The sequence below is a fragment of the Pan troglodytes genome, chromosome 7 (assembly GCF_028858775.2).
Source record: "Pan troglodytes isolate AG18354 chromosome 7, NHGRI_mPanTro3-v2.0_pri, whole genome shotgun sequence".
NCBI lineage: Eukaryota > Metazoa > Chordata > Mammalia > Primates > Hominidae > Pan > Pan troglodytes.
Window position 1 is genome coordinate 134399453 of NC_072405.2, and position 14361 is coordinate 134413813.

General features: G+C 42.2%; 1 protein-coding gene and 1 long non-coding RNA gene across 4 annotated transcripts in view; one reads left to right on the forward strand and one right to left on the reverse strand.

The window, feature by feature from the left end:
* FER1L6 (fer-1 like family member 6) overlaps positions 1-14361 on the forward strand; it is a 195354-nt gene that overhangs the window by 140343 nt on the left and 40650 nt on the right. For both annotated transcript variants that reach the window (XM_054657466.2, XM_016959831.4), the window contains 5 exons: positions 917-956; positions 2509-2624; positions 3625-3756; positions 4664-4789; positions 9357-9484. In XM_054657466.2, the coding sequence (XP_054513441.2) occupies positions 917-956; positions 2509-2624; positions 3625-3756; positions 4664-4789; positions 9357-9484 (542 nt within the window). The remainder of the gene's footprint in view (positions 1-916; positions 957-2508; positions 2625-3624; positions 3757-4663; positions 4790-9356; positions 9485-14361) is intronic.
* The window catches only part of LOC134810692 (uncharacterized), a 125743-nt gene that overhangs the window by 20874 nt on the left and 90508 nt on the right, over positions 1-14361 (reverse strand). The window lies entirely within an intron of this gene.

Below are 14361 nucleotides of genomic sequence, written 5' to 3' on the forward strand. Positions count from 1 at the left end.
CAGGGAGAAATGGGGTCTCTGGATAGGTGGGCATCAATGACTGAGGCCTCAGGAGATACCCTAGTCTAAGGACCCCAAGTCTTCAGCAGGATTCTAAGTTCACATGGGAAATTATCAAAGGCAGAGGTCTTGGCCTTAGGAAATGGTATTATAAGTGGGTTTACATAGCAAGAGCAGGGCCTCATGTCCATGGAATGAGACAGATCTAGTTATGAAGCTGGAGAGACAGTGGGGAGTAGGCCTGGAGAGTCCGGCAAAAGCTCAGCAACTGGATATGGTAAGATTTCTTACCCCTGAGTACAAAAGGGAAGAAAAATTACTCCGATGTTGTATTTAATTGAATGCACTTCTGCTTCTTTAGTTTGGAAAGGCTATGGTTGCATCTAGGACTATTTCTCAAATATTGATACATACCGAAAAAGCAAATGTTAGTCCCTGCCTCCAACCTCCCTCCTTTTGCTGCAATGGACACTATCACTTCCTGTGAGAACTCAGCCCTTTCCCCTTTCTCTGCTAACCTCCCCAACCTATGGTACCATCCCAAAGACCAGAAACGCCAACAGACACAACTCATGGTGCAGATGAGGGAGATGCTCCAGGGAGGTGGAAAAATATTGGGGAGATAATTTGCTTGCCTCGTGGCTGAGAGGGTACTGCATATAAGGGACAAAGATGTCTATAGCTTGATCATACTTTTCTTGGAAGTGCGGATACCTCTTTTTTAGGATAGGGCATCCTATTGGGCTTAACCCCCAGATCTTTACAGTGCGGCTTCATTTTGGGGGACTGCTTACAGACTGTTTGAATACTCTTTTAAAATAGTGTCTCTGGGAATGCAGAGGGCTGAGATAATTGTTAGCAGTCAATTAATAAATCAAGTATTGTGGTGTCAATAATATTGTCTCCTTTTTCAAAGGCAAAGGAGAGAAATCCCAAGGGAAAAAAAGGCAATACAGGTAAGCAGTTATTCTGGGGACATCTGTCCATAGAATAGGGCCATCGTTACGAGAAAATTGTAAAATGGAAGCCACGGGAGGTGTATTAGATAGAGCTCAACTCCCTCCTTTCCCGAGTTTAGAAACAATCTCAGGAAGATGACAGCACTTTAAAATGTGGTCATGTAGCTCTTGGTGCTGGGCTGGAACCAGATCTCAGTTCTTCTGAATTCAGCTCAGTGCTGGAATCGACCCTTTGGCTCAAGTTCCTATGTTGACAGTCTTAATGTAGAAACCGTAGAATAAAAATAGAAGCAATCTGGATGACTGGCCAAAATCAACATGATAAACTTTATTAGAGGTGAGTTCCAAAACTCAGTCTACAGGATTGGATAGATCTTGTTTGGCAGAAGGTCAGATTTCAAATGACCACAAACTCAATTCAAGCCAACAGTAGGTCTCAGCCTAAATACAACTGTAACGTTAAGCAGCCAATGTTGTTTCATTTGACGATGATAGAAGTGGAAAAACTAGAGCCAGGCTCAGTTCCTCAGACCACTCCTAATTAGCACATGTAATTCTAAGACCAACCCCATGTCATAGGAAATAGTATCTTCACCTTGCAAATGATGAAAGAGAGGTACAAAGAGGTCAAGTAATTTGTCCAACATTACACAGCTAGAAAATAACAGAGCTACAGTCCGTATCAGGTGGTTTCTCCCCTGCAGAGCCTGCTGCTAAAAAATTACTGAGTAATCCCCCTAACAACTTTGCGCAAGACCCTTAGGATATTTGAGCCTCATATTGAACTAGATGTATCTCAATTCCCTTAATGGATCTGAGAGAGTGTGACTCCAAAAAGCTTTGGAGTCAGTCCAAGTTCTGAGTCTGTTCTTTGCTAGTTGGGTGAATGGGCAAATTATTTATTCTCTCTGTGCCTAGTTTAATGAGTTCTTACATGTACTGTAACCCATTGGCCCATAGATTAGGGCCATTGCCCTATTCCTATTGCTCAGCCCTAGGGGATCCACTGACGTTGGATTCATATGTGCATGGGGTGCCCTGCAGTCAGGCAGTGTACAGACTGTATGTAACAATCCTACAGCAAAAAGTTACTATTTCTTTTTTAAAAGAAGGGTCACAAGTTACTCTTTTTTTTTTTTTTTCCGAGACGGAGTCTTGCTCTGTCGCCCAGGCTGGAGTGCAGTGGTGCAATCTTGGCTCACTCCAAGCTCTGCCTCCCAGGTTCACACTATTCTCCTGCCTCAGCCTCCCGAGTAGCTGGGACTACAGGTGCCCGCCACCATGCCTGGCTAATTTTTTGTATTTTTAATAGAGACAGGGTTTCACCATGTTAGCCAGGATGGTCTCGATCTCCTGACCTTGTGATCTGCCCGCCTCAGCCTCCCAAAGTGCTGGGATTACAGGTGTGAGCCACCGTGCCTGGCCACAAGTTACTATTTCTGAAGGGTCACAACATAGGACATGTCAGCAAAAGGAAAGAAAGAGCTTGGCTTTGTTCCTTCTCATCTCAACCGCCATGAGAAATCTAATTTCTGCTGAATATCCACAGAGGCAAAGCCAGATGAGGTAGTGGTAGATATAGAAGATGGGCCAAAGAAGAAGAAAGACAAAATGCTCAAGAAGAAACCCAAAGATGATGGAATCCCCAACCTGGCCATCTTGCAGGTATGTGGGGACACAGGCATCTCTGCCATTGATGGGGAGGGATGCTCAGCAATGAGGTTCTGTGAGTGCTTTGGTCAACCCTAGTCATGCCTTTGTTTGACATTTTGTCTTCATTGTCACCGATGTAGAGAAGTAAACTTTGATGTGCATTTAAGCCAAGACAGGAAGCTTGTTCATTTTCCATTTCCTATACCCTCATATTGAGAAGGGGCGTAACTTATTGTTTAACGTGGACCTTACAAAGTAATCTACAGCATTTGAGCTCCCCTTGGCCCATCTCTAGGTGCTTGTCATCATGATGCAAATGTGTACACACTCAAGGTAACAGGAGATTTAACTCCAACTAAAGTCAGCTCCATTAGGCCAATCTTAACATTAGTTAGAGGGTATTAGCTAGAGATATATTGATGGCTATGAAAATTTGAAGGGTGAAAATTATATATATAGATAACCAACTTGGGTAAGCAATTTATATAGGAAAGTTGAATAAGTAAATTATATATACTACCAAACCTAAAACTCAACTCAATTTTGCATTTCCAAAGCATATATATAATTTCCACTTGGAAACTTCATGTCTATATGCATTACAATAAAAACAAATATTCCATCGCCTTATATGTGTTAAGAATTAGATATTTAATGAACATTATTGATTTGAATCTCCTCAAAGTATTATAGTCTATATCCAACAACCAATGGCATCAACTAGCTCTAAAAGGTTTGTTGTATCTATACTTATATATTACAATTTTTAAATTTACCTATACTTTTTGGAATTTAAAAGTTCATCAGAACATTTCATAAAATTCATAGTAGTAGTTTCAGGAGTGCTGAGCCAATCCATGTTCCTTATCTTACTGAAGATAAATTACCAGTGGCCTCAGATTTTCCCAAGGGGCATATATCAAGGCTGGTTTTGGAGAGTCTTGGCATTTCTCATTAAATCAATCCTGGGCTTTCCTTCCTCTTAGCACAATCTTCTCCCTTTTCCCTAAAGATATATGACGGTGATCTCGAGAGTGAATTCAACAATTTTGAAGACTGGGTGAAAACTTTTGAGCTCTTCAGAGGCAAATCTACGGAAGATGACCATGGTCTTGATGGAGACCGAGTCATAGGAAAATTTAAGGCAGGTTCCATTTTTAATCCTTTTATTTGGCTCTCCCTGTCCATAAATGTCAGGTATGACTCGATTCTGTTAATGGAATTGTGGTGTGGGATGTGTGTAGGGAAAATCCTTAATTTTTACTCAAGTCCCTCTCTAGAACTCCACAAAACCTAGCCCCAGTCTTTTAAGATATTTTTGGTTTGTGACCAGTGGATTGGAGCTCAGTCTGGTGAAAAATAAGGAGACAGAGTCATTACCTGAAAGGAACACTGAACTTTACTTTGTTCTCTCCCCTCTGGCATACCAAATGTGTGATTTATGCAAACCTACCAGTTGGACGATTAAACTAATCAAGCAACACAAGCCCTTCATCTGGCAGACTTACAGTGTGAACATCACAAAGTAGTAGCCAGCATTCACTATAAACATACTACAAGCTGGGCCCTTTCTATGCAGCATGCTATGTTGGAAATAGCACAGGCATTACAGTTTGCCCATCTGGATTCAAATTCTAGTTATAGTATTAACCAGCTGCATGATCTGGAACAAAGTGCTTCACTTCCCTAAGCCTCAGTTGCTGTCTGGAAATAGGAATACTGCAGCAGGATTGAATGAGATAATGGGGGAAGCACTAGCACAGCACCCCACATGTAAAAGGCACTTCATGTCCCATCTGTTCTGTTCTTCATACAACAGTCCTGTGAGGGGGGTGTTAATGTACAATGCCAATTCACTGGTGTACCATGAAGAAGCTCAGATGCAAGCAGGCTACATAAATTACCCAAGGACACCCAACTGGCAAGTTTAGCACCAAACCAGGTCCTGCAAATTCCCAAGCTGTGCTCATTTTCCCAGCACTGTGCTCTCTGTGGGTTTTGGTGGGACATATGACCATCTCATTTCAATGGGTTGCATTTTGTGGTTCCAGGGCTCCTTCTGCATCTACAAAAGCCCCCAGGATTCTAGCTCTGAGGACAGCGGGCAGCTGAGAATCCAGCAAGGGATTCCGCCCAATCACCCTGTCACAGTGCTGATCAGAGTATACATTGTCGCGGTGAGCCATTCTTGTTTGCTCTCAGGGGGTGTATTTATCTGCTCAGGCTGCCATAACAAAATATATGGCAGACTGGGAGGCTTAAACAACAGAAATTTACTTTCCCACAGTTTTGAATGCCATAAGTCTATAATCAAGTTGCAACCAGGGTTGGTGTCTTATGAGGCCTCTCTTGCTGGTTTGTGGATGGCTGCCTTCTTGCTGTGTCCTCACACAGCCTTTCCTCTGTGCACGTGTATATAGGGAGAGTGCGAGCTCTGATATCTCCTCCTCTTCCTATAAAGACACTAGCCCTGTCATATTAGAGCAGCACCACTATGACCTCATTTAACCTTAATTACCTCCCTAAAGCTGTGTCTCCAACTACAGTCACCTTAGGAGTTAGGGGTTCAACATATAGGGGTATGAAGTTAGGCTGGCAAAACAGACATGTTATGGCTTTTCTGAGCATATAGGACTGTTCCGTCTGTGTAGTTTTATCTGCTCCCTATGGTTGCCTACGGCAGGAGAGGGAACCAAATAGGAGGGAAGCAGGAAACTACAGGAAAGATGGGGGGAAGGACCAAGGCAGAACAGGGCAGCTGTTACTGTGAAATTCTCCTCACAGCCATGCCTCTGCACTATTGCAGTAGAAAATTTCACTTTGAATGTATTTCCAAGAAAGATGTTAACTCCTCTAAGCTTCCCTCTTTCTGATAATGACAGCACAAAACTTTGATTATGAAACTTTTCGGCCTCATTAGCAGGAAGCTCAGGGCCAAATTTAATGCTCGATCAAAGCAACTGTATGAACCCCAATGGTTCATGGATTTGTTTTAATCTCCTGACCTTGGATGTGGTTTTTGTAATTGTATTATTTTATTATAATGCTCTTATTTTATATCAGCCGTTTGCTTCCATTGCCTACATTCTTTCAAAGAAACATAAATGTAACATAAAATAAAAATGAATTATCCTTTAATGCTAAGGGAGAAATAAATATTCTTCCATCATGCAGTTCTCAGGTTTCCTTCATCATCCTCTGCATCTTCACCACAACCACCATGTGCCAGGGATGTTGCGATGAAAAGAACATAGTCTCTGCCTTCAGGGAAGTCACAGTGTAGTTGGAAAGATGAGAAGAACTTAGAGTCACTGACAATGTTGGGTAGTCAACATGAAACACCACCCTCAGGATGCCTCAGGATGCTTTAGACTAACCTTTTCAAAATTTTGTTCAGGAAGTCACTTGTGTTTTGGGAGAAACAGGCACTCCTTAGCAAACAGAATGTATGTTCAAATAAATTTGAGAAGTAGCGTGTATTTCCTTCTCCAGGCTTTGAGATTCACAAAGCTCATTAGCACATTCAAGGCTCTGAGAATTTCAGAAGCAAACAAACCTATTTAGTAATCTTGAACAGCATTTTCTAAACTTTTGCCTCATACCTTTTTTCCCCCTACAGAAAATCTTACAGAGCTATAGTTCTCTAAGATACAGTTTGGGGAATCCAGAAATAGTATGAACAGTAGGAAGGAGAGGGAAGAATTTCTGTGAACTACAGAGATTGGAGAAAGATCCGTCTCCTTATTCATGTATTCATTCAGAAAATATCTACTGCACACCTTTTATGTGTTTAGTATCTTCTAGGCAAAGGCCAGATAAACAGATCAGGTTTCTGTCCAGGAGGTAGCATGGGGGAGGGAGGCCTTGGGCTGGAACTTGACAACAGGAGGGACTTGAACAAACAGGGAGTCAGAAGATGGCAGTCCTAGGTAAATTCACTACAGTTATGGACAGTCAATACTTTTCACTGATATTTCTAGTAGTTTGATTATGTGTGGTTTGCTCTCGTACTAATAATTAAATGGATTCTCAAACCTTTTAATTAAAAGAACACTAACAAGTAAAAAAAATACTACTTAAAACTCGCATAAAGAAAGAAATCAAATTTCCCCACCTCTTTTTTTCCTTACTTTACAAGATAGATTGGCCATTTTTTTCTAGATTAGTATGTACAGGTCTTCATTCCTTTTAGTAGCTGTATAGCATTTTCTTGAATAAATGTATTCATTTATTCAACAAATATTAAGACCCTGTTCTATGTCCTAGAGGTAAAGTAATGAACAAGATAAACAGTGCCATTGCTGTCATGGAGATTACATACTAGTTGAGAGTGATGTGGGAATTAAGAAGATATAAAATAAACAAAGGAACAGATAAATTAACAGGATTTGTGTCAGAGATAACTGCTTTGTAAAGAATTAAAATTGGCTGATGTGACAAGAAGAAATGGGAAGGACTGTTTTGCATTGTGTTTCTTCCCAAGTAATCAACAAATAGGTTGCTTATAATTTTTGGCTATTAAACAGTGTTCTAGTGAACATCCTTGAACATACAGCTTTATAGGCTCACCTTATTCTATCTACAGGATAGAGTCCTAAATATGGAATTGTTTCTCAGCTTTCATTGCTGCAGAGTTTCTCCATCTTTTTGATACCATTTCTTACCATCCTTCTACTCTGGCCTTTCCTTAGAAAGTATTTGCTTTTGACAGTTTAAGGCCTAGGTTGTCTAGAATCAGACTTTACTCTCAGAAAAGATCATCATTCAACTGGTCAGTGCTAAATGCAAGAGTCATAGGGTCATGGATTCAGAGACCATTAGTTCTGGGAAGGGCCTTCAGGTCCACCCCATGATTTTACAGATAGATCTCAGAGAGATGACATGATTTGCCCAATATCACACACTACTTAGAAACGTAGTCAGGCCAGGTGCAGTGGCTCATGCCTGTAATCCCAGCACTTTGGGAGGCCAAGGTGGGCAGACTGCTTGAGCTCAGGAGTTTGAGACCAGCCTGGGCAACATGGTGAAACCCCATCTCTGATACAAAAATTAGTGGGGCGTGGTGGCTCATGCCTGTAGTTCCAGCTACTTGGGAGGCTGAGGTGGGAGGATCACTTGAGCCTGGGAGGCATAAGTTGCAGTGAGCCAAGACTGCACCACTGTACTTTAGCCTAGGTGACAGAGCAAGATACTGTCTAAAAAAAAAAAAAAAAGAAAAAGAAGAAATATAGTCATATGTCTTTTAACGAAGGGAATACGTTCTGAGAAATGTGTTGTTAGGCTGTTTCAGTGCTGTGCAAGTGTCACACTGTATTTACACAAACCTAGATGGTATGGCCTCCTACACGATAGTATAGCCTATTGCACTCCTATGCTATAAACCTGTGTAGCACATTACTGTATAGACTACTGTAGGCAATTTTAACACAATGGTATTTGTGTATCTAAACACAGAAAGGTACAGTAAAAATACAGTAGAAAAGATTTGAAAAAAATGGTACACCTGTCTAGGGCACTTACCATGAATGGAGCTTGCCAGACTGGAAGTTGCTCTGGGTGAGTCACTGAGTGGTGAGTGAATGTGAAGGCCTAGGATGTTACTGTCTGCTACTGTAGAGTTTAGAAACACTGTACACTTAGGCTACACTAAATTTATAACACATATTTTTCCTTATTCAATAATAAATTAGCTTACTATAACTTTTTTACTTTATAAACTTTTAAGTTTTTAACTTTTGACGCTGGTCAAAACAACATTTAGCTTAAAACACAAACACGTTGTTCAGCTGTACACAAATATGTTCTTGATATCCTTAGTCGATTAGCTTTTTTCTATTTTAAAATTGTTTTATTTTTTAAACTTTGTTGTTAAAAACTAAAACACACACACATTAGCCTAGGCCTACACAGGGTCAGGATCATCAATATCACTGTGTTCTACCTCCCCATCTTGTCCCACTGGAAGGTCTTCAAGGGCACTAACACGCATGGAGCTGTCATCACTTATAATAACACCTTTTTCTGGATGCCTTCTGATGGACCTGCCTATGGATGTTTTACAGTTAACTTTTTTTAATAAATAGAAAAAGTACACTCTAAAGACTAAAAAGTATAGTAAATACATAAACCAGTAACATCATTATTTATTGTCATTGTCAAGTATTATATACTATACATGATTGTATACTTTTATATGACTGTTAGCACAGTAGGTTTGTTTATAGCATCACCACAAACATGCGAGTAATGTGTTGCACTACAATGCTGCAACAGATATGTCACTAGATCATAGGAATTTTTCAGCTCCATTATAATTTTATAGGACTGCCATCGTACATGTGGTCAGTCCTTGACCAAGACATCATTAAGCGGTGCGTGACTGACTGTAGAACTAGAACTCAAACTCATGCCTTCTGCCTCCTGGTCCGGCATTTTTCTCATTTTTCTGTGCCAAGAGCTTCTTTCCACTGAGGAGATGACTCCAGAGAAAGTTGCACTTGGGCAAAGCCAATAATTTTTCTTTTTAGCAGCAAAATGTAGATGCTAAAGTAGTGGCTCTTAACCTTGGCTGCACACTAGAATTATCTAGGGAGTTTTTCAAAAGCCCAAAGCCCTGGCCCGTTAAATCAGACTATCTAGAGACAGAAGTCAGGCATTAGCATTTTTGAAAGCACCAAGGTAATCCCAGTGTACAACCAATGTTGAGAGCTATTGAACCAAAGACATTTTCTTTTTCCTTTCCAGGCATTTAATCTTAGTCCAGCTGATCCAGATGGCAAATCAGATCCCTACATTGTGATCAAGCTTGGCAAGACAGAAATCAAAGACCGGGATAAATACATCCCTAAACAACTGAACCCAGTATTTGGAAGGTCAGTGGCCATCTGGGCTGTGTTTTATTGTCCTTTCTGCATTTGCTCCTGCTGTGTTTCTGTGGGGATGGTGCGTGTATGTTTGTGTTCCTGGGTGAAATGGTTCCAGGAGGTTAAATACTGGCTTCTGCTCTTGGTAATAACCAACCAAACCTACGTCCATGGAGCAGGGTTGAATTCTTTCATGGTCCCCTGAGGAATTTGGTGGTACTTGGTGATCTTCTTACCCATAGCTTTCTTTACTGTAATTTTTTTCTTTTTCTTTTTTTGTGAACTTAAGTAGAGAAATATATACCCACAGCTTTCTAATTACAATTTTCTGGATTTTAGATTTAATAGGCATCTTGCAGGGTCATTGGATTCGGCCTTGTGCTTTTGAACAGAGCAGAGATTTCCTTTTTATAAACAAGGCAGCCAAGGTCTAGGGAGGTTAAGAAACATATTCAAGTTCAGATGACACAATTGGAGAATAATGGGCCAGAAGTTTAGTCTTTTGTCTCCTACTAAAGGGATTTTTCTATCATATTATTTTGTGGTTCATTTGAGGTGACCCCTGAGGTCAAAGAGTTGAACTTTGTCCTCAAGTTGTGCTTTGTTTTCCTGTAAAGTGTTAAAAGCTATTGCATTTGTGTAAGGGGACTAGGCATTTGCCAGCTCACAGCAATCCTGCCATGCTCACTGATCCTCCAATATGATGTGCTAAGCATTGGTGTTCCCTGTTTGAGTTTGTGCACCTGTCTGTCATTCACTCTGGAATCAAGGTGGCCTGGGTTTCACTCTGCTACATACAAGCTCTACAACCTTATGCGGATGGCTTAACCTCTCTGTTCCTAGTTTTCCTGACCTGCAAAGCAGCAACAGTGACACCTGACTCTCATATTCCTTTAGATGATTAAATGTGTAAAGCACCTAGCACATCACATTGCCTATGCCAGCACACAATTGACACTCAGAACACATTAGCTCCCTTGCTCCCCACCTTAGTAATTATTGTAGCAATGGATACATCTTTAGTGTGTTTAATTTCTTTTATCTTGAGTAAACAGGAACATGGGATAAAATCTCCATTGGCTCCATTTAAATTCATTTACACATCTGTGATCACTTTGGAGCCTCTGACATTTAATCAGCACTAGCCTCTTACATTTTATTGCTCCTGAGGAAATGAGGGCAATAAATGATCTTGCCTGTCCAGATTAATGAGAATGACAGTGCTGGGGAAACACCCTTTCTTCCCTCATCCAGTGATGACCTTTATCATCACCTGCCACTTATGTAACTAGTGCTTCAGTGTGACAACCGCTTGGCAGGCACTTTTTATGAGCTACTTTCACCACAGTGCCATGAACTAGACTTGTTTTACTATCCGTGCTATATGGCCATGGCAAACGAGAAGAGGACGATGAAGTCAATGTTCTCTCCTGCCTCTGACATTGCAGCACCTCATCCAAAAGCTCTCCAGATGTGGATGTTTAGTTGGATATGTGTTTAATTTTTACTTAGAAACAAAAGTTTCCAGCACAATCCCACAGTGTTCCAGCAGGAAGAGTAGAGGGTTCTTGTGCCTGAGCCACGGTCTGCGGAATCCTTCCTCATAACTTCAGTGCCTCAGTATCGGTGTGAGGGTGTCACAGCCTCCAACCCCTGGTGCCCTGGTATCTTGCGTTGCTTTACCTTTCTTCGTAGCCTCTGACATGGATTAGATGTTTATGGGCTTATTGGCCATCTCCCATCTCCCCACTAGAATGTAAGAAGTATTTGAGCAGGGACTTAGTCTAGTCTGGTTAATGCCACATCCCTAGCACCTAGGACAGGGCCTGGCACAGAGCAGGTGCTCAATATGCATTTGTGGAATGAACAGATGGATGGATGGATGGGTGGGTGGGTGGCCAGATGAACAAAATGCCAGTCAGTTGTCAGTGGGATTTAATGGGGCCCTATCTCCACATCATCTTGATATGATGCATGTCTGTAGGCTTTGACAGTTTCTTCCTCATGGCTCTTATGGTTTCCCAGAATGTTTGCCATTGTCTCCACCACCTTGATAATTAACCATAAAGCAAAATGATGAGATCCTAATGGGTTAATAAACCAGCTCGGCCTCCCCTTACTCATTCACATCTGCAGGACTTTGTCCTTGCTATGCCCTCACCATGACATGCCTTTTCTTTTCTTGTCCACCTGCAGAACTTCATTTATTCCTCACAATTACTGGGAATCCACCATGTGTCAGGCACACTGCTAAGTGCTGGGACACAGTGAGGATCAAGCCACAGTCTGTACCTTCAAGGTGCCCATGAATATTGAGAGAACATCAAATAAATGCGTGATTACAATAGGCTGCTGCAAGTCCTGTGAAGACCCTGGGAAGGCATAAGACCCTCTTGGGAGTGTTGAGGGGGTGGGAAGGGATGGGTGTTCTTTGCCCTGCAAAGTCCAGAGTGTAGGGAGGGTGTTCTTTGCCCTGCAAAGTCCAGAGTGTAGGGAGGACGTGATGTGGCAGGAACTATGGGTATCAATCCGGGTTCCACCACAGGAAGGGACCTAGCAGAGGAGAGAGAGAGAATTTCCCAGGGCTTCCTTAACAAAGTACCATAAACTGGGTGGCCGAAACAACAGAAATTCATTCTCACAGTTTGGGATACTGAAAGTATGATGTTCTGGGATGCTTCCTTCTGTGGGCTGCAAGGGAGCCTCTATTCCCTGCCTCCCTGCCTCCCTCCCAGCTTCTGGTGATCTGCTGGCAATCCCTGGTGCTCCCTGGCTGGTAGATGCATTGCTACAATATCAGCCTTCATCTCCACATGGCCTGCTCCCTGCATCTCTCCACATCATCTTCCCTCTGTGCACATCTGTCTCTGTGCCAAGTTTTCCTCTTTACAAAGACACCAGTCATATTGCATTACAGCCCATCCTAATGACCTCACTATATCTTGATTACCTCTATTAAGTCCTCACTTCCAAATATGGTCAGATTTTGAGGTGCTGGATCTGGAGCTTCAACTTATCTTTTGGTGGAGACACAATTCAACCCATAGCAATATATACTGCTTTTGCTCTTTATTATGAGATTATTGTTTTTGCTCTTAAGTGTTTTCTACTGGTTAAAGCCTACTTAGATTATCAAGGAGAATCTTCTTCAATTAAAGTCAACTAATTGTGGATGTTAATTACATCTACAAAATGCCACCATAGCAACACCTGGATTAGCGTTTGATTGAATAACTGGAGACTATAGTCAAGTAGACACATGAAAACTGACCGTCATCCTGTGAGTAGATTGCAAATGTTTTTTTCTTTCCAATCAGGTCATCATTTTGGTGACAGACTATGTGCCAGCTACTGGAGAGGTATAAAGGGTGCATGACCCTGTTTCCATGGAACCTACACCCTTATGGAGGAGGCAGGGAATACAAAAAAAGAAAAAGCAGGCAGATATAAAATTGCCTGTATGATGAATACTATAAGGGAGAGGTACAGGGGCCTTTGAGTCTGTGTAATCGGAGAGCTTGACCTGGTTGGGAAAATGGCTAAGATTAGAAGTTCTGCAGATCTGGAGCAGGGAGAATTCCCATCTGCATTCAAGGCTCAGCCAAAGAGTCATCCCTGTGAAACCTTCTGTTGTCACCCCTCCCCAGACAGGTGTACTAGTAACACCCTGCCCATAACTCTGTTGGAGCTCCTGCCACCTGATTTAGCCATATTCTTATTTGCCTTCTCCACTGGAAAGAAATTGTTTTACTTATCTCTTAAAAATCGCAGTGCCTGGCACATAGTAGACACACAATAAATGCTGAATGAACGAATGAATAAATTAAAGAATGAATGAATGACCAAATGAACAATGGAACATTGTTCCTCTGAAGCTCAGAGGTTCTTCATGCTTTGACCGTCTCAGTTTTGGCCCATTTCATGATGCATTCTGTTTTCCCAAACCACCCTTGCATCTAGGGATAGTACCTCATTGACACAAGTTGGTATAAGGCTAATTTTTCCCTGGGTAACTGGAAATTCAACCATAGTGGGCTGTTTTTGGTAACTTTTTTTTTCAAGATGGAGTTTTGCTCTTGTCGCCCAGGCTGGAGTGCAGTGGCGCGATCTTGGCTCACTGCAACCTCCACCTGCTGGGTTCAAGCTGTTCTCCTGCCTCAGCCTCCCAAGTAGCTGGGACTACAGACACCTGCCACCACGCTGGGCTAATTTTTGTATTTTTAGTAGAGACAGGGTTTCACCATGTTGGCCAGGCTTGTCTCGAACTCCTGGCCTCGAGTGATCCACCTGCCTCGGCAGGTGCTGGGATTATAGGCGTGAGCCACCGCTCCCGGCCCTGTTTTTGGTAACTTTTATTGACAGCTCCGTTTAAAATTTAGGTGAGATTAATATATGGACCCACAGCTTGGGGAGATGGGCCAGGGTGATTAAGTCTTCTTCATGGTTGCCAGCAGCAGTTAAGCCCTTAATAAGTCCTTTCAGTGACAGTAATGGTGATGGCTCAGGGGCACATGGCTGGAGGCTTCCTTGTGATGCACCTGCAGAGTATCAATTACAGTTTAGAATGTAAATCTTGGAGCTCAGGCAGGAAATACTATGCCTTCAGATGGAAGACATATGGATTTCTTTCCCACACAACCATATCCCTGGCCTGCTACAGCCACTTCTGTCAGTTACAGTCACTGGAGCTGTCCAGCGCCTCTGCTTTTCTCTCTCTGAGGAGGGTTAATTGGCTTGGGCATGCTGCAGTTGCTGTGCCTGCTTCACTGGGGAGTAAGTGTCAGGGTTAAGTGGATCTGACCATGAGGGCAGCAGCCCAGACAGCCCTGTGGACATGCAGGGAAACAATGGGCTCGCATTCTCCTTTCTCCCCCTCCTCTTTGTCC